The 18,246-nt window shown below is 42.7% G+C and overlaps 1 protein-coding gene across 1 annotated transcript in view; it reads left to right on the top strand.

Annotated features, from left to right (window-relative positions):
- The first annotated feature begins 3,282 nt into the window (after window positions 1-3,282).
- KY (kyphoscoliosis peptidase) overlaps window positions 3,283-18,246 on the top strand; it is a 31,359-nt gene continuing 16,395 nt past the window's right edge. The window contains exons 1-5 of the mRNA XM_028730906.2: window positions 3,283-3,688; window positions 10,295-10,345; window positions 12,132-12,179; window positions 14,252-14,326; window positions 15,586-15,633. Coding sequence (XP_028586739.2) covers window positions 3,547-3,688; window positions 10,295-10,345; window positions 12,132-12,179; window positions 14,252-14,326; window positions 15,586-15,633 — 364 coding nt within the window. The 5' untranslated portion in view covers window positions 3,283-3,546. The remainder of the gene's footprint in view (window positions 3,689-10,294; window positions 10,346-12,131; window positions 12,180-14,251; window positions 14,327-15,585; window positions 15,634-18,246) is intronic.

The raw sequence follows: 18,246 nt of genomic DNA, 5'->3' as shown, positions 1-18,246 counted from the left end.
GAGTTTAGGTTGAGGGAGTGCAGAACATTACACCCCAAGAGTATCTCTTTGTTGCTCCTTTCATAGCTTCAGCAAGCTTGGATCCAGAACAGAAAGCAGCCATACTCCCTACTCTCTCAGAGCCCCCTTCTTCCAGCCAATGAACATGGAGTTCTTCCCTCCTTCCTCTGTTTTAAAAGGACACATTTTTTCCTGTTTTGATATCACCCTGTTACTCTGGCAACCTCCCCGCTCCCAGCTTACATCATCGGATAATGAAATGCTAAACCTCACCTTTGTCTCTGCTCATCATCCCCTCATGAGGAAGGGCTCACACTCCTCTGCTGCCCAGCACAGGGTAACTGGGTCAATTGCCCATTCTCTTCCTTTGTACTACACAATGGTTCTTCTCTCTCTAAGCATTTCCAGGCCAAGAAACTGATTCAGCCTGCATTCCATTTACATGGAAGAGGGAGCATGCTTTATTTCTCCTGCTCTGGAGGGTAGGACTCGAGGCAGTGGCTTCAACTTACAGGAAAGGAGATTCCAACTAAACATTCGGAGAAACTTTCTGACAGTAAGAGCTGTTCGGCAGTGTAACAAACTACCACAAGAGGTGGTGGACTCTCGTTTCATGAGTTTTTTTAAGCAGAGGTTGGATGGTCATCTGTAATGGATGCTTTAGCTGATATTCCTGCATTGCAGGGAGCTGGAATCAATGATTCTTGGGTCCCTTCCAACTCTAAGATTCTGTGATTTGTACACTGCTAAGTTGCCTCGCACCCAGATGAAGACTTCAAGCATTTAGTAATTGTCTACATTTATTAACTCTAGAAATTATGAGGGAGGGGGAATCTGGTACGCAGGACTTTCAGGGGAATCTGCCCACTCCCCCAATTAATAAACAACATTATTATAGAAGATTTAACAGTTTATATAATATGCTTACTATATTAACTATTACAATCAAGAGAGAGAGAGAGAGAGAGAGAGAGAGAATATAAATTAATAGATAGAGTATATATTTCAACAGTTGACCAACACTCTTAGTTTACTGGAATCTCATGTTTCTCTGATTTGTTCCTTCTACAAAGGAAAACAGGAAGTACCACTTGAGGAAGTAAGTTGGTACCCTCTTGGGATGCCAGTTGCCATCCCTACAAAAATAATGGTGTCAATAGATGTTAAGAGCAAGTATTCCATCAAGGGAAGCAATGTTGGGTCTAAGCAGGAAAGAAAGTGAATCCACTTCAATGAGGGGATTAGTTGAAAGGAAGTCCAATGGGAGAGTCAGGAGCGTCAAATCTCTCTGGGATGCTTGGAGATTCTTTAAAACATAATAATAGAAGCTCAGACAGAATGTATGCCACCACAAATTAGGAAAGATACCGTCAAAGTGGATGCCAGCCCTGTTAACAAGCAGAATCAGGGAAGCTATAAAAGGAAAGACTTCCTTTAAAAAGTTGAGAGCAGAAAGTTGAGCACTTTGGTAGCAAATGAGAGCATTGCTAAAGGAAGACAGGGAAATTGCAGAAAAGCTTAATGAATTTTTTATATTGGCCTAGGGAACAAAATATGGAGTTCTAGAGCTATTTAAATTACAAATTAGCAAGTCACCATGTCCAGTTTTTCACAAAAGGCTGCCTAGTCTTTGTAAGTGCAAAGTTGTTGCCTCAACTCCGAAAATCAATTTTTGAATAGCCACGTAGACTACTGACATCAGAAATGGAGTGTGTGGGCTTATCCACTCTTATATTTTGCCCTACACTTTCCAGGCATGGACCACACTTTACAGCTCTGTGTCCAAGTGTCCTTTCTTTTTTTTTGCTCCAGACCTTTTCCACAAAAAACCTGCTCTTTAGAGCTCAACCCAAGCAAATGACAATCTGCTTAAAACCCGAATTGACATTTGCTCAGATTGAGCACTAAAGAGCAGGTTTTCACAGGTAAAGCTCTGGGGTAAACAGCAGCAACAACAACAACAAAACAAACACACACACACACACACACACAAACAAACAAACAACAACATACAACAACAACACTGAGTGGAGGAAAGGTAAGTGTGAATAAGCCCTATATGGCTATTGGACAAAACAGTCTTATCTCCATAAAGGGAGCTGCTTTTATTGGTTTCATATTCTTTTATGATTTTGACTCTTTCTCGCAGAACCTTTTTTCTGCCAGCCATGATGGCTGCAGTCTCCTGTTTTAAAGGTAGTATATGTCCAAGTATCAGTTGCTGGTGGACCATAATGGGAGATGAGCAGATTGCTGAAAAGGTCTTGCCTTTATGCCCTGCAGGAGTCTTCCAAGAAACACACAGAAATTATACATGTGAGCAATTATTGCACCTGATTCTAGCACCAACTGTCACTTGAGGACCATGGGGTGGTAGCATTTAAGCCCAGGATGGCTTGCCATCAGTTTCATGGGTTTGCATTCATACATTAAATGAGGGCTGCAGAAGTTCAAAAACTATCTAGCTGTGTTGCACTGTCCTCCAGCCCACAGGTGTTCCCATCCCAACCCCTGCCACCCCCAAGACGATGAGCCAAACATTGCTCAGCTGCCAGCTCGGACTGTGACAGGATGGAGGTCCGGGATATATTTAGAAAGAACTCTTATGCCAGCACACTCTCGCCATTACGGCAGCCGGCTAAACTAGGTCGCTCATAATTGCTATACCATACTGCCAGTGCTTCTATTTGCTGGACTGGGAGCTGGTAAAAATTGTTGACATTTCCACCTTTCCATGTTCTCTGCCTGCAGTTGCAATGAGACTGAATGGCAAAGCACACAAGTTGCTGCAGAAAAAGTGAATTGCTTGAGAAACTGAATGGGTGTTTTTGACGGGCAAATGCTATTACTGCTGCTGCTGTTAATACGATATTTTAGAAACCAGGTTGCTTCTGAAAATAATTGGGATTGCTCATTTTATCTGAAACAAGTACCCCAGGATGTGATGTCAAAAACTTCCATTCACCAAAAGCATCCCTATTGTTGATTTATTTTTTGCTGCTTTTAAATAATTGACCACCACCCCCCTCCCCGCAGTCTCGTTTTAAGTTTCCACATTGGGTTTGGCAATCCAGCAGAAGTCCTTTTAGGGGGTATGCAGGCTTCACAAAGCAAATTCTCCGAGAGCAACAGTGGTGTTAGCGGGATTTACATGTGAGCAAGGGCTTAATGCTGAAAGGGCAGCCAGAAGGGAGGGGGTTCGAAAAGAACATGTTCTGAAACTAGACCCCTATCTCTATCTCTCCCTCTCTCCCTCCCTCCCTCTCTCTCCAAAATGTGTCTCCTTCCTCAGGTTTAGGAAATGGATCCCTGCTGGGATTTCCTTTCAAAGGTGACTTGTAACCTACTCATTAGGGCAGATTTCTGCCGGGTACCCACAAACAGTGCCTTTGGCAGGGTCAGCCAAAAGTCGTGCGTGTGTTTTGCGTGCATGTCTGTACGGGTGTGCAATTTGGGTGAGGGGTAGAAAATACCCAGGGCACTTGGCAGCCGTGGCAGCAGTAGCATTAGGACTTCTAAGAGGAAGGCTGGAGAGGCAATGCTCTGATGGGGACTATGGAGTTTCAGAAAGACCCCAGTGCAGTAGCTCTAGAAATGCTCTTGATAGTCCAGCCCGAGAAGAGGAAGATGGTGCAGAGGCTGCAGATGGACAGACAGACGGAGAGCCACGCTTCACATCAAAGCGAAGGTAAAGAAATCTGTGTCGGCTGATTAGCTTGCAAGGATGGGAAGTGCAAACAAACTCGGTGGCAAGGGTTTAACTTTGCAGGATGAAAGTGGAAGGAGGGGAAAATAAAGGGAAGGAGCTATTTTTGCACATGCACTCCCACAAACAAGTTTTAACAAAACATGGGTATTCCCTTTGTCTGAGCTGCTTTTGCTAACTTTCAGCTTAGCTCCCTCCTACCAACCTTTCCGTGAAAATTGTTGTCAACCACCCTGTGAACTTTGGATGGTGTATGAGATAATAATAATAATATAACAACAACAACAACAACAACAACAACAACAACAACAACAACAACAACAACAACAACAACAACGGGAAACACTGTTCCTGTTGCATCTCCATCTGGGAAGAGACCTCTGCAGCAGCACATAGGGCATAAACACAGCATTGTGCATAGTTACTGTGAAGGCAATGTCTTCACACTGTCCCTTCTCAATGTGAGAAGTTTTACAGTGTGAGAAACTTCCAAAGTTGTCATTCAGAAAATGTTCCCCGTCTGCAGACAGAACCAGTGACGGGGGCTGCTGAAACAGACAGTGATTCTGTAATTCAATCTCCTGTCTGTTGCCATCATAAACAAAGAGAACAAATGCTTGCAGTGTGTGTCTGTGTGTGCTAGCATGCATGTGTGTAATACAAGGAACTTTAGTATATAGCCTGATGCACCTTTTGCAGGGGGCGTAATTGTAATGGTGACCTAAGTACTCTCCTTTCACAGTACAGAAACCAGTGAAATCGGTGACCTCAGAAAAATAATAGGAGCAGCTGTAGTAATATAATATGATAATAATAGGATATTGCAACTGGGAAGAACAGGCATTTCCAGTTGCTAGGGTATGAGGGGAATTCATTTGTTACTCAGTGTATATCATTCTCCCCACAATATTTCTTCCCTCGCTACAACACTGTGAGGTAGATTAGGCTAAGAGTGAGACTGGTCCAAGATCACCCATTGATAATACAGTGGTACCTCAGGATGCGAACGGGATCCGTTCCGGAGCCCCGTTCGCATCCCGAACAGAACGTAAGACGCGATAGTGCGTCTGTGCGTGTGCGGGTCACGTTTTGCCACTTCCGCGCATGTGCATGACGTCATTTTGACAGTCTGCACATGCACAAGCGGTGAAACCCGGAAGTAACACACTCTGTTACTTCTGGGTCGCCGCGGAGCGCAACCCAAAAACGCTCAACCTGAAGCGTATTTATCCCGAGGTATGACTGTATACATCACACATATTTAATGCTGAAATGTGCTGCATAGCATTCAGCACTCTAATACGGTAGATCAATGTTATTGTCCCTTTATTACAAATGGAGAGTGAGTGAATAGTGGCTTGCTTAAGGCCACTTTGTGAGTTCATGACTGAGGTAAAAACTGGTAAAATTTGAACCACCATCTTACCCACTACTACTAATTTTGTCCCTTTCTCCAAGAAACTCAGAAGCGACATACAACACCAGAATTTTGCACAACTTCAGCTACCCTGAGGCAGCCCAGTTGCTAGGGAAGCGAAAGTGCCTACATACTGTACACATAGGTACAATGCCTGCATATACTGTAAACATGAGTACAATGCACAACATTCCCAGAACATCCTAGACTGCCACAACAAAGAGCAGCCTATTGGGAAATGAAATGCCCAAGATTTTAATGGTGATGCATCACTGTGGAATTATTAGGAGAGAACAGAATTGTTGGGAAGGCTGTGGCCCTTGTGCCTGCTCAATCTGCTGTCCAGGTGATGGACAATGTCAGGGCCTCTACTCTCCCTTCTTGGGGTTCTTTACCTTTCAGCCAGACTTAAGCCAGGCAGCCTTTCATTTTTATTTTTTTAAATAATATTTTATTACATTTTCAGATACACAAACAGAGATATGAAAGCCATAGATAAAAAATAAAAGAAACAAAGAAAGAAAAGAGAAAAAATCCAATTTTCAAAAAACATTTTTACATAACCAACCGGACTTCCTCACATCTCCCTTACCATGCATTCTTTACAATAAAAAATGTCAGCAAATTATTACCTTTTTTCACTTCTTATTTTGTACCTTTCAAATATTATATTTTTAAATTTAAAATACTTTTTGTCAATTACTTGTACCTTAAATCGACCATAGTAATACTTTAAATTTCAACCTTTTCTTACTTGTAGCTTAATTTCCTGTTTCGGGAATCTAATTGCTGAAGCTAAAACTTCCAAATCATGCAGTTTTTAACATTCATACAACTTATAATATTTTTGTAGATAGTCCTTAAATTTTTTCCAGTCCTCTTCCACTGTTACTTCTCCCAAATCTCAGATTCTGCCAGTCATTTCCGCCAGTTCCATATAGTCCATCAATTGCGTCTGCCACTCTTCCAGCGTGGGTAGATCTTGTGTCTTCCAATGTTTTGCAATAAGAATTCTTGCTGCTGTAGTTGCATACATAAAAAAAATTCTATCCTTCTTTAACACCTTCTGGCCGACAATGCCCAGGAGGAAGGCCTCTGGTTTCTTGGGAAAGGTATACCTAAATACCTTTTTTAGCTCATTATAAATCATTTCCCAGAAGGCCTTCACTTCTGGACAGGTCCACCAGAGGTGAAAGAATGTCCCTTCAGCCTCCTTACATTTCCAACATTTATTATCAGACAGATGATATATCTTAGCAAGTTTGACTGGGGTCATGTACCACCTATATATCATTTTCATAATATTTTCTTTCAGGTCATTACATGCCGTGAATTTCATTCCAGTGGTCCATAACCTTTCCCAGTCTTCAAACATAATGTTGTACCCAATGTCCTGAGCCCATTTTATCATGGCTGATTTAACTGTCTCGTCTTGAGTGTTCCATTTAAGCAGCAAGTTATACATTCTCGAAAGTACCTTGATCTTAGGTTCCAACAGTTCTGTCTCTAATTTCGATTTTTCCACCTGGAATCCTATTTTTTTGTCCAACTTAAAAACCTCTTGGATTTGAGCATAATGAAACCAATCTTGCACCTTATTCTTTAATTTTTCATTGCTCTGCAGCCTCCAGTTGTCTCCAATTTTTTCTATTATTTCCCAATATTTAGGCCAGCCAGCCTCCATATTGGGTCTCTTTCGGACCTTGGCCTCCGCTGGTGATAAAGCCAGGCAGCCTTTCAAACACATAGTCACGCTGATAGTAGCTCTGGGGAAGGGAGTTGTGTGTGACTGATTCCTTAAATTCCACCTGGACCACTGAGAACTTCACAGAGATGGGGCACTTCTCTTGATTGCCCACATCCCTGAAGTTCATTTGGCCTTCACCAAGGACCAAGCTTATCTTGTGGCAGACCCTGCCCTGTGGCCCTCCCCACTAATAAAGGTTCAGCAGGAATCATGCCTCCCTTTTTTGAGACGTCTTTTGAAGATTGTATTGTTTGTTCAGGCCTTTACAATAGGAAGTTTCATTTTTGACCCATCAGTATTTATTGATGTTTCGTTGATGTTTTTATAATGTTATTATGGATACTTTTGTTGATTTGATTCTCCTATGTTGCACACTCTCTTGATATTTTTTATGAAAGTGTGGATTATAAATGATCAAATAAATAAGGAGGTTGGAAATATTAGGTTCCCTGTCCCCTCCCCCTTCTCCCTGCCATGCATCTTGTCTCCATTCAAAATAGGGGACCTGCACTTGTTTTTAGGGAAAAAAGAGCAAGATTATTTTGGGAGCTCCATGGAGCATCAACTTAATGTGTAGCTGGAATGAGTAGAGGGCTTGAGGAGAGAAGCTCAAGGGTAAGCAGAGGATGCAAGGAAGATTCAGCTTCCCCCACCCTACCCAGCCACCTCTCTTGCTCATTAAATTGTATTTCTTAACTCCTGCTTTCTTTGTGAGCGGAGCAGATGTAGGAGTTGTGTTAAAGAAAAACAATGACATCTTAAAGCAAATGGAAAGTCTGTGCTAGATTGTCGCCATTATTTATTTATTTTGTATTGGTCTTTCAGTAATATACATATGGTATAAAGTCACAAAATAGGAATCGAATATAAAAAGAAAAACTAAAACAACACACACACACCCCATTCCAAAAGGCAGGCAAGTCGTCGTTTTTATTCTTAGGTTTGGTTAATGTTGCATTCATTTTGTGCTGTTCCTGCAGAGTGCAATGTCAGAATAATGTCACTATTTTCAATGGCCAGAAGAGATTGAGATATCCAAGGACAAAGTTCAGAGCAGGAATATAAATGTAACATCCCAATTTGTGCTGATGCATTAGGTGTTTACGTGTTTCATAAACCTGATGCGTTGTGGCCATTATTTATAACGAAAACTGTCTGTCTGCAATATCAAGCCATTCCAAATTCCCTTAGGCAGGCTGTTCACTCATCACTCCGCCGTGGTGCCCTGGTCAGCTGCAGCGAGGTGGATCAGTCAAAGCACTCAGGGTTGTATGTTTGTTTCCAAACAAGGAAGAGTAGCAGGGATATGGTCACAAAACAAACACAGAAGGAGATTTTGGCCTTGAGAATGAGCCAACACATTTCAGAAGTTACCCTGGGGAGGTTTGGAGAGGGGTGGGAGTGTTTTTGTTCTAGCCAGCCCATTTGTTCATTCCTTCCTTTGGGAAAATGCTGTACATTTAATTTAAACTAACAGCTGCATGCACACACCCTAGCATAGAAAGAGTTTGAAAAGGAATATATTGTTGCACAATCTCTCAGCAGTGTAAGATTCCAGGGCTTCAAATCGCTTACCTACGGTTTGGTTTCCTTGGAATGAGGGGCAGGGAATATTGTGGTGTCTGTTTGCCATATGGTTTATTTACACATATACACACACTGAGTCTATGATGAAAGGGCTCATAGCATTAACACCCCAGAAGGACTTGTTTCTCCCATAGCCACAACCCTTGACATGACTATCACTCTCAGGCATCTACTTGCTTGTAGCCCAGCCCACTCTCTCCACTCTGGCCTTTGACCTTCTCACTACCAGCCACTACCAGCCAATTTGCCCTCGTGCGCAGAGCAGGTTCCTTTCTTATACTAAAGACCCATACCTAGGGCCATTACCAAGAAGCTAGCCTGGCTATTCCAACAACTGAATCCTTCATGAGATTTTAACCCTTGCTGGATCCAGGAATTAGAAGGGACTCAGGCATCCAGCCTAATTTTGTACGCATAAAGGTAAAGGTAAAGGTACCCCTGCCCATACGGGCCAGTCTTGACAGACTCTAGGGTTGTGCGCCCATCTCACTCAAGAGGCCGGGGGCCAGCGCTGTCCGGAGACACTTCCGGGTCATGTGGCCAGCGTGACATCGCTGCTCTGGCGAGCCAGAGCCGCACACGGAAACGCCGTTTACCTTCCCACTAGTAAGCGGTCCCTATTTATCTACTTGCACTCGGAGGTGCTTTCGAACTGCTAGGTTGGCAGGCGCTGGGACCAAGCAACGGGAGTGCACCCCGCCGCGGGGATTCGAACTGCCGACCTTTCGATCGGCAAGCCCTAGGCGCTGAGGCTTTTACCCACAGCGCCACCCGCGTCCCCCAATTTTGTACGCATGCAAACACCAAAAAAACCCCACAAAGTTCTAGGCAAAATCTCCAAGCGCCCCAAAGCATTGACTTCTCTTTTGTCACCAGTTCTGCAAGACAGGCTGTGTCATGATCCTGTGATCACACCTTTATGGTGCCAGGGGCAGGCTTTCAATTCTTGGTGAAATCTCAGAGATCAAAGGGAGAGCTGAGCAGGACTTCGGTGCCTCCAGCTTCTCAGGATTTGCAGGAAGACAATAAGACTGTAACTCTGTACCCAGCTACTTGGGAATAAATCCCATGGAAGCCAGTGGGACTTCAGAGGAGACATCTAGAAGATTGCACTGTGAAAGATGAAAAATAAGCATACATATGCACATTTCTTTAATGTATAAAGGGAAACCATTCTAATTTCCTTAGCTCAGCCTTTTTAAAAACAACAACAACCCAGCTGAGAATTTGTCTTTGACTTCATCCAACTATTCATACCTTTGGAAGAACAGTGAGCTTTTGCAGGTATGCCTTAAGAGCAGTCCTAGTAGTAGATCATATACACAAAGGCTATGAGTGCTCTGTTGTTGTAGCTGTCCATGATGAAATACTCTTCTAGGGGATGGTGAATTCATTATGCTAGCTTAGTGGCTTTTAGGCTTGGGTTTCTAAGCAGTTTGGTTAGTTTGCTAGTTGGATGAATCCAAAATGTTATGAGCAATATCTGATGTTAATCATGCTCAAAGTAGACCCATTGACTTGGGTAACTTAACTCCATTGATTGAAACTCCCTGCCTATTGACATCAGTAGGCGCCTTTTCTGTATTCATTTCAGTGCCTGCTTTAAAACATTTGTGTTTTCCAGGCACGGAAATGTTGGCATGTTTTAACCGATTTTTAGTTCACTGCTTATTTTAATTGTTTTTTTAAAAAGTTTTTAATTAATTGTTCTTAACTTCTTTATTGATAATTTTAATATTTCTTGTAAGCCACTTAAAGGTTTTGTTACAATCCAACAGCACATAATTTTTGTTAAATAAATAAATAACACAGTTTACTGCTTTTGTTGTTTTTTTAGGCTTTCGAGGGGATGGCAATGGAAACAACAAACTAGGAAATGAGCTTCATGGTATGTCATTTTCTCTCACCCTTTGAGTTTCCATGTGAGAAATGCAGTCCAGCTCAGTGTATTCTAATACCCATTAAAGGCAGCTGGGGGTGGGTCTCTTGAAGGTTTAATCATTGGCTCCATAGATTTTGCTGCCTGAAATATAAGGTCCAAATACTGTCACCACTCACAGAGGCTGCTCAGATATTGTAAACAACTGGCAATCTGCTGCCATTTAATGGCATTGCAAAATCTGTCCTCACTCAACCTAATAGTAGAGCCGGTCCTGATGCCCATAGCAACATGGCGGCATTTGCAGAGCTAGCGATTTCTGTGCTGAAGGCAGTCTGGAGGAGAGAGCTCCCAAAGTCCCGAATTACAGAAACAGCCAAGTACAGATATTAGCAATCTGAATTAAGAAACCCAAATATTAGGCTGTGTGCATAACTCTTCAGTATTTTCCAAACTTGGTTCTCTAGCTGTTTTTGGACTACAACTCCCATCCTTCCTAGCTAGCAAGACCAGTAGTCAGGGATGATGGGAACTGAAGTTGAAAAGCAGCTGGAGACCAAGTTTGGGAAACATTGTGAGATAATTCCATTTTGCTAATCTCAAACCACAGTACAAGAGGCAGAGTCATTCTTCTCCTCGTTCTATAAAAGCTGCTCCAGAGCAGGAGTCCTAGCAAAGGAACTACCAAGAATCTGGGCATGAAATTTTCAGATCAGAGGGAAATAGGCTCTTTAGCTTTACAACCGGATCTAACAAGACTTTACAGCGGCTTCCACCAACTCATAGGTATTCACTGAAGATCTCCAGTTGTATTGCCAGAAATCTTCATGCACCAAGCATGGAGGTGTCAACAAATCAATTTCAGGCAGTGTAGCGAGATTACTGTACTTATGAAGTCTGACACCGTGAAGCAGCCGGTGCTCCTACAGTATTTCTGAATGCTATGATGCAATTGCAGATTGAGCCATATTAAAACAAACACATGGGCCGTCATCACACACATTGCAGTGATATCTCATCATCTTTCATGGGTCTGAGCCATGCCAGCCATAAGATACGTGGTACCCAGAATGGCAAACACATTGCTGAAATGCTCCAGCTTCTCTCTGGGGACTGCCAATATACTGATCTTTGAAAGAAAAGGGATGCAACTCAGTGTGTCCATTGATGTAGACTGGTCTATCTTCCATGCTTGGAGGGGGGAAGGGGACTAGTATTTTAATTTAAAATTATATAAAACCATGGACCTGTTAAGATATATGAGAGAGAGAGTTCTGTGAATGCACAGAGTAGGGATTGAATCCATTATCCTTGCTGCCAAGTTGCATTCATCAAAAGTCGGAGCAGAGTCTACATATATACTATTATACAAATTTTAGAATCATAGGATTATAGAGTTGGAAGGGATTCCGAGGGTCATTTAGTCCAACCCCTTGCAATGCAGGAATCTCAGCTGAAGCATCCATGACAGATGGCAAAGGCTACCTTTCACAGTTATCTTACTTGTACCATGTTGGCTCTATTCAGACCATGGGTTGGACATAAGGAGGTGATGTTCAATTTCAGTTGGAGAAGAACAGGCAACTGGTGTTTGGGAGGGGAGATGGAATGACCTGTCCTGGAGGAGGGTATGGTTGGCTGGCTGGGACTTTAAACAGGAACTGCTAAGAATGATACTCTTCAATCTCCTGCCACTAGTCCAACTTGCATTTTCCCTGCTTTTGCATGGACTTATCACTTTGGCCCTGTTTCATAGGCTGTTTTCTTGTCACTAAAGCTTTCCTTCCATCACCAGGCCATGCAGCTCAGATGCAGCAAGTCATTACTTCCTGCTCTGCCCAAGGTATGTGATAAACCAATGAACTGTCTGGTAGTGCCCTTTGCCCCGTGCTGCAAGTTACTGGGAGTCAGCTTTTACCTTAGAATATCATGAAATTGTAGAGCATTTAGAGACATTTGAACAGAGCAAAAATGGCATACTATTTTGGAAAATCACCATGACCCCTCCAGATGTTACAAAATTACAGAGGTTAAAAGAAGAAGAAAAAACTCAATGAAATTAATCTATGAAAGCAGGACTAAGTTGAGGGAAGGCCTACTTAAAAAAAAAAAATCCTGCATGCCTGATCAATCTAAATATGTTGTGTTACTGATGGAGGCAAAATGTAGTTGCTAAAGGAGTATGTAATACAATCTCAAAAGCATTTTAAACTACTTTTTTCCCTGATGATTTCTCATTGTAACAATAAATACTTAAAGATCCAAAATTATAGAACTTCCATTCATTTTTTAAAAAATGTTTGCATTATAAAATGAAGAAAAAACAAACATATTTCAATAATCTAGCATTCTGTCTTCATAAGTAGTCTGTCAGATGCCCCTAGGATAGGGCTGCCATATGTCTGGATTTTCCTGGACGTTACCAGGATTTCAAAAGCGGAACTGATGTCAGAAAGGCGGTGTATTGTCCTGGATCTTAGGCAAATCAAAAAAATCATGTTTTTTTGTGTTTTTGTAAAAAAACACACAAAAAAACTCAACTTTCAGGGTGTCCTGGTTTCTGCTTTGTGACAACCCTACCCTTGGAGGAAGAACATTATACAGATAGTTTTCTAATCCTCCAAAACAGAATGGCCATCATGAAGTGATATAGCACATTCTTTGCATGAAATGTTTACAGGTTCAATTCCTGGAATCCCCAGTAGGTCCCTCAGAAAAGTCCTATAGCTATGCCCATGAAAGCAGCCATTTTATGAATGGGCTGCTTCCCATGGCAGCCATTTTGTGATGGTGTCCACCGCATTTTCTCAAAATTCCCTTGCACTAGATGGACCAGTGATTTGACTTGTCATTAGGCAGCTTCCTATGATCTTCTTAAAGGCTACCCCCATCCCACGACTTTTTGCTGCAAATCTGCTCCTTAAAAAAAATAATAATATTGCAAGCCCAATTGTAAGCCATACCTTCTGGAGAAAGAGTAGAAAAGATTCTACTAAACTAAAAGAGAACTGGAAGAAGTAAGAATGAAGGACTGACAGGGCAATTACTTCACTTCATTGTCTGCAAAGAAACTACAGAACATCTGTTAAGTGCCCAGAGGCTCCCAGTCAAATTTCTCTGTTTGATGAGGAAATATCAAACACAAAGGGGTATACAACTGTCAAAATATGTCTTGATTGAAGAAAGTCCCTCATGGTTCCCTTCTGAGAGAGGCTGAGAAATGAGAATTGGCTTGAGGTAGTTATACATCTGAACTCTTGAATAGCTTATACTGAAAGCAAGCATAAAGGAAGCATATTTATGTGGGGAGCCAGCTCATAAACTTTCTAAACAGAGTGTTGCCCCCTCTGCAGAGGAAGCTGTGTGGATTCAAAGCACTGGAGGAAGGACTTTGAATCTACACAGCTTCCTCCAGCCGCCTTGTCTGCACCAGGCAGCTCCTGACAGCAAACTCTCTAGTGTACCAATCCTCCCGCTTGCAAAGGAACAATTCCTTTCAGTTGCTGATTGTTCTGGATTGTGACTTGGATTGTCCTGGTTGTGACTTGGAAAAATGGCCTTTTCTGCCATTTTGTTTCATATGGGAATGTAACAAGTGTTGCACAAATGGACACCTGCTTGTTTAAGAGGGTTTTCCAGCTCTCCTTCTCCCCACTGCAACCCCTTTGCCCCCTGAAGGCCTGGAATGTGGCACAGGGAGTGGTAGTGGGAGGATAGAATTACCCAAAACTACTTTCATTCCCACTATCACCACAGCTCCTAGCATTTTGGGGTTACAGTAGGAAGGAGGAATGCAGGATTATCCTAACACTTTCATCCTTGGGCTCTCACTGCCTTGGATGCAAGGCATGATGCTTACATGCTGAATTACGTTTCCCAGTACTGACCAGCTTCACAAATTCTTGCTTGTTTCAGGAACCCACGTGACAGTAGAAGTACATGCTAGAAATTCTACCCCACAGTTATTCAAAAAACTCTCCTTTGGGAAAGGTATGCCGCTTTTAAAAATCAATATTTTGTTTTGTCACAATTCTTACACATTTATTTATTTTTTTGTTCCCTTGTTCTCACAACAATAAAAATAAATTGACTAGTTCCTTGATAAAGGCAAAATATCTCATATTAAATTATATGCAGGAGCTCACGTTGAGCTGTAGTAAAGAAACTGAGCTATGAAAGAGGGAGTCTTCAAATCTTCTGCAGACTCGCTAGGTAGCCTTAGGAAAGACACTTTCTCTTATTCACAATTCCTCCACTGTGATATGTGGGGTATTAATAGTGGCCTACCTTCGCAGATGGTCTGATGGTCATGACACCAGACCCCACAAATACAGCAATCACCCTAACCAAGGAACTCAACACATTTGCAGTGGTGTTGGGCTTACAAGTAAACTTTGCCAAGTCTGAGGCTATGTGTTTCAACACCCCACCTCATATACAAAAATAATTTTCCAACATCACAAAGATAAAAATCTGCCATACCAAATTCAGATACTTAGAGGTACAAATAACCAGAAACCTCAACAAACTACCTCCACAACTACAAAGCCCTGTGGCGACAAATTAACAATGACCTGAGGAGATGGAACCATATTATCTTCACTCTGTCAGATAAAATAGCCATGATCAAAATGATCACTCTTCCAAAATTGACCTACCTATTCCATACCCCTCCAATCTGGATTCCACCAACCCAACTCTACTAATGGCAGAAAAGAATACACTCGTTTATTTTCTCATACAAAAAGCTTCAGTCACTTTTGCACTTTTATTATTGGAGAATTGTTCCATCTTTGTAGGGCCAATTTCCCAACCTTTCCTCTTACTATATTTAGTAGGAGAGAGCGAGAAAGAGAGCAAGAAGTAAATAAGTAAAATCTTCCACATATGAGACTATACTCAGCCCTTTAAAATGGTTTGGGCATGTTAGTGAGCTGATATCCCAGAGATGATGGGAACACAAATAGTTGAGAGTTCAAAAGATGTCCGCAACTCATGGCAAAAGAAACACTTTCAGCATGCTTTTCACGTGATCATATGCTCATGGCTGCCACACCACACTGAGACTAGGAAAATGCCATGTGGGGTTTTAGTGTGATGACCTCTTGAACAAATCAGTGTCAATTAATTAAGTACTTGTTCTGTAGGCCTACTCTCCTTTCTCACTTCTCTTTTGTCTTTCTACTTCAATTCATTTTACATCCATTCACCTATCTCACATGCTTTTCACAATTTCATATGTTTTCCAGAGAACAGAAAACGCAGACCCCGTCCACCGGGTTTGAAAGACCAGCATGGTAACTATAGAGTTGCATTATACCATCGCTCCTACTCCTACAGTACAGATTTCACAGAGGAAACAACAATATACAAAACGGGAAGCATCCTTTTAAGAAAAAAAATGCACACACAAAACAAATGGAGTTCAGAGCAAAGTTTGCATTCAGCACCCAAGGCTGCCCATGTGGTGCTCCTTGCCACATGTTCGCCATTGGACAGTTTTTCTGTGCTGCCAGCTCTGTTATCTTTGAAGCGGTTTGGGAACTGACCTGACAGCACTTTCCATCTGTTTAGATGGCAATCCTCATGAGCAGCAGCAAGAGCATTGTTGCCACCCACAGCTCCCCAGAAAGATGCCTGAGACTGCATACACAACATACATTTAAATCACATGGCTTTCCCCAAAGGACCCTGGGAACCGTAGTTTATCTTTCCCAGAGCTACAGCTCCCAGAAACCTTAACAAACCACAGGATTCTTTGGGGGAAGTAATGTGATTTAAAAGAACTGTGTATGCAGCATGGATCAAGGGGTGTGTCCTCTCTGATGACTCAAAGCAAGGATGCTGGTGCCGATGAGTTCCAGGAGGCTAAACTTACTAAGCTTTTGAAAATGCCATCAATGCATTGGCAATTTGGCTGAGAAGGAAATCCTGCTCTCAGATTACACCTCCGCATTTCTTAGTTACAAATACAGCTGATTATTAGGGAGTGAATGTATAAAGCACAGCAGCCATGGTGGAAATCAGCATCTGGCATCCTAGGCCACTGCCCCATTGTTCCAATGGGGTCCACCAGCACTTATGCCTGCGTTGGACCCTCCACCTTGAGCATCTGGGCCTGTGAGACTCCATTTTAATGTCCCACAGCACCCTGAAGTGAACACTCCATTGCATGCCACCCCAGTCCCCAAGTGGCCTGAGTCTAGGTGCTTACCCAAGGTTTGTGTTTCCTTTGGAATGAGGCACAGCAGAGACTGTGGTGTCTTTATGATATGTGGTTTATATACACATATATAAGCAACCTGAGCCTATGATAGAGAGGCTTCACAGCATTAACACCCCAAGAGGGCCTTGCTTCGCCATTAGCCACAGCCTTTAATTCCTGCAGAAACCAAACATCTTTCTCTGCTTTGCCTCTAGTGTAAGGTTACTAGATTTTTTTCAATGAATTTGGGGACACTTTTCAACTTCAATTGATTTTGTATGGGGACTGATTTGTAAATCCAGGGACTATCCCCGGGAAATGGGGACGTCTAGTAACCTTGCTCTAGTGTTTAGCTCACATCACCCAACTCTCAGCTTTCAACTCTGCCTTTGGCCTTCTAACTACCCACCCATTTGCTATCTCACACAAAGCCCTTTCCTTTGTTCTGTTTAATGGCCCATCACCCAAGCTGACACCTCACCAAGAAGCTGGCCTGGCTATTCCAAGAATTAGAAAGGGTTCAGGCATTCAGCCTACTCCCCCCCCCCAACCCCAACCCCCCAATAACAGCTACATGAAATGCTCTAGGGCATTATGGTGAAATAAAATGGCAGTGCCTGGTCTCTCCTGGAGTGCTGTTTCTGTCACCACCGCCACCACAGCCAAGTACAGCTGAGGGAGCCCACCAGTGTAAGAGGGGGCCCACTAGATGGTACTTTGACCAGAAACCCCTCCAGCCTGGAGCCAGTCCTTGTGGAGATGCAACCTCACTTGGTTGATGGCAAGTTGTATGCATCACCATAACCTGACCACGCACAGCCCTTTTCAGAAGTTTGATGAGCAAGTGTTTTAGCTGAGCAGGCTGCTTTTAAGATAGGCCTCCAATTAAACATTCGAAATTGGTATAGTCAGTGCCTGCCAATGTTATTTGTGCTTAAATATTGCCTTGCTCCAGTTTGCACAGCATATCGGAGGCCTAGTACACAATTCTGGCTGCTAATGGTAACAGTGTGTGACTGTAAGAGTTATTGTGAATTCTGCAGCTGTAGGGAGCCTTTTCAGTTATAACCTGACAAAGACTAAAACTGATCACCAATTTGAAGAAACTACCCGCTCCCAAATGGCAAAAAAGTAATTTTCTGAGCTGTATAGAGCAGGAACCTTTTAAGTGCGTAAATCTGCTTTAGCTCTCTTTAGGTCAGTGTAATAGCCCTCTTCAGCGAAAGGCCAGATAAACAAACAAGCCTGTTAAAGAGACAGATGCCTTGTGCTTGAGTGCTGGTTTGAGACAGACAGATGGCTGTTTGGTACATGAGGTGACAGCGCACACCCTCTTGCCTGTGGTTGCTCCATCACTAATCACAGTCTGGAAATGAGGTTGAACCAAGCCTGAGGAATAGTGAGACACACAGGCTTCTGACACTGAGGTTTTCTTCAGCTCTGCCTGCCCATTCCCCAAAGGTCAGACACAGCAGAAAAGGTGTGTTAGGGATGGAGAGAGAGCAAGAGAGTCGTGTGCTACTTGGCTTTAAAATCAGGAGAGGTGTGATGCAGTTAGACTACTCCTGGACATTGTTCCTGGGCCCGTGAAGCTGCCAATTTGCAGTAGAGACTATTTAGCACCTAAGTGCATCAGCTGATATATAGCTGATTCACACAACACAGCATAGATGGCTTGTGTTGGCTGTGCATCTATGAACAGTCA

The sequence above is a fragment of the Podarcis muralis genome, chromosome 6 (assembly GCF_964188315.1).
Source record: "Podarcis muralis chromosome 6, rPodMur119.hap1.1, whole genome shotgun sequence".
Classification (NCBI taxonomy): Eukaryota; Metazoa; Chordata; class Lepidosauria; order Squamata; family Lacertidae; genus Podarcis; species Podarcis muralis.
Note: the sequence above shows the minus strand (reverse complement) of the source record. Positions and strands in the feature narration are given on the sequence as shown.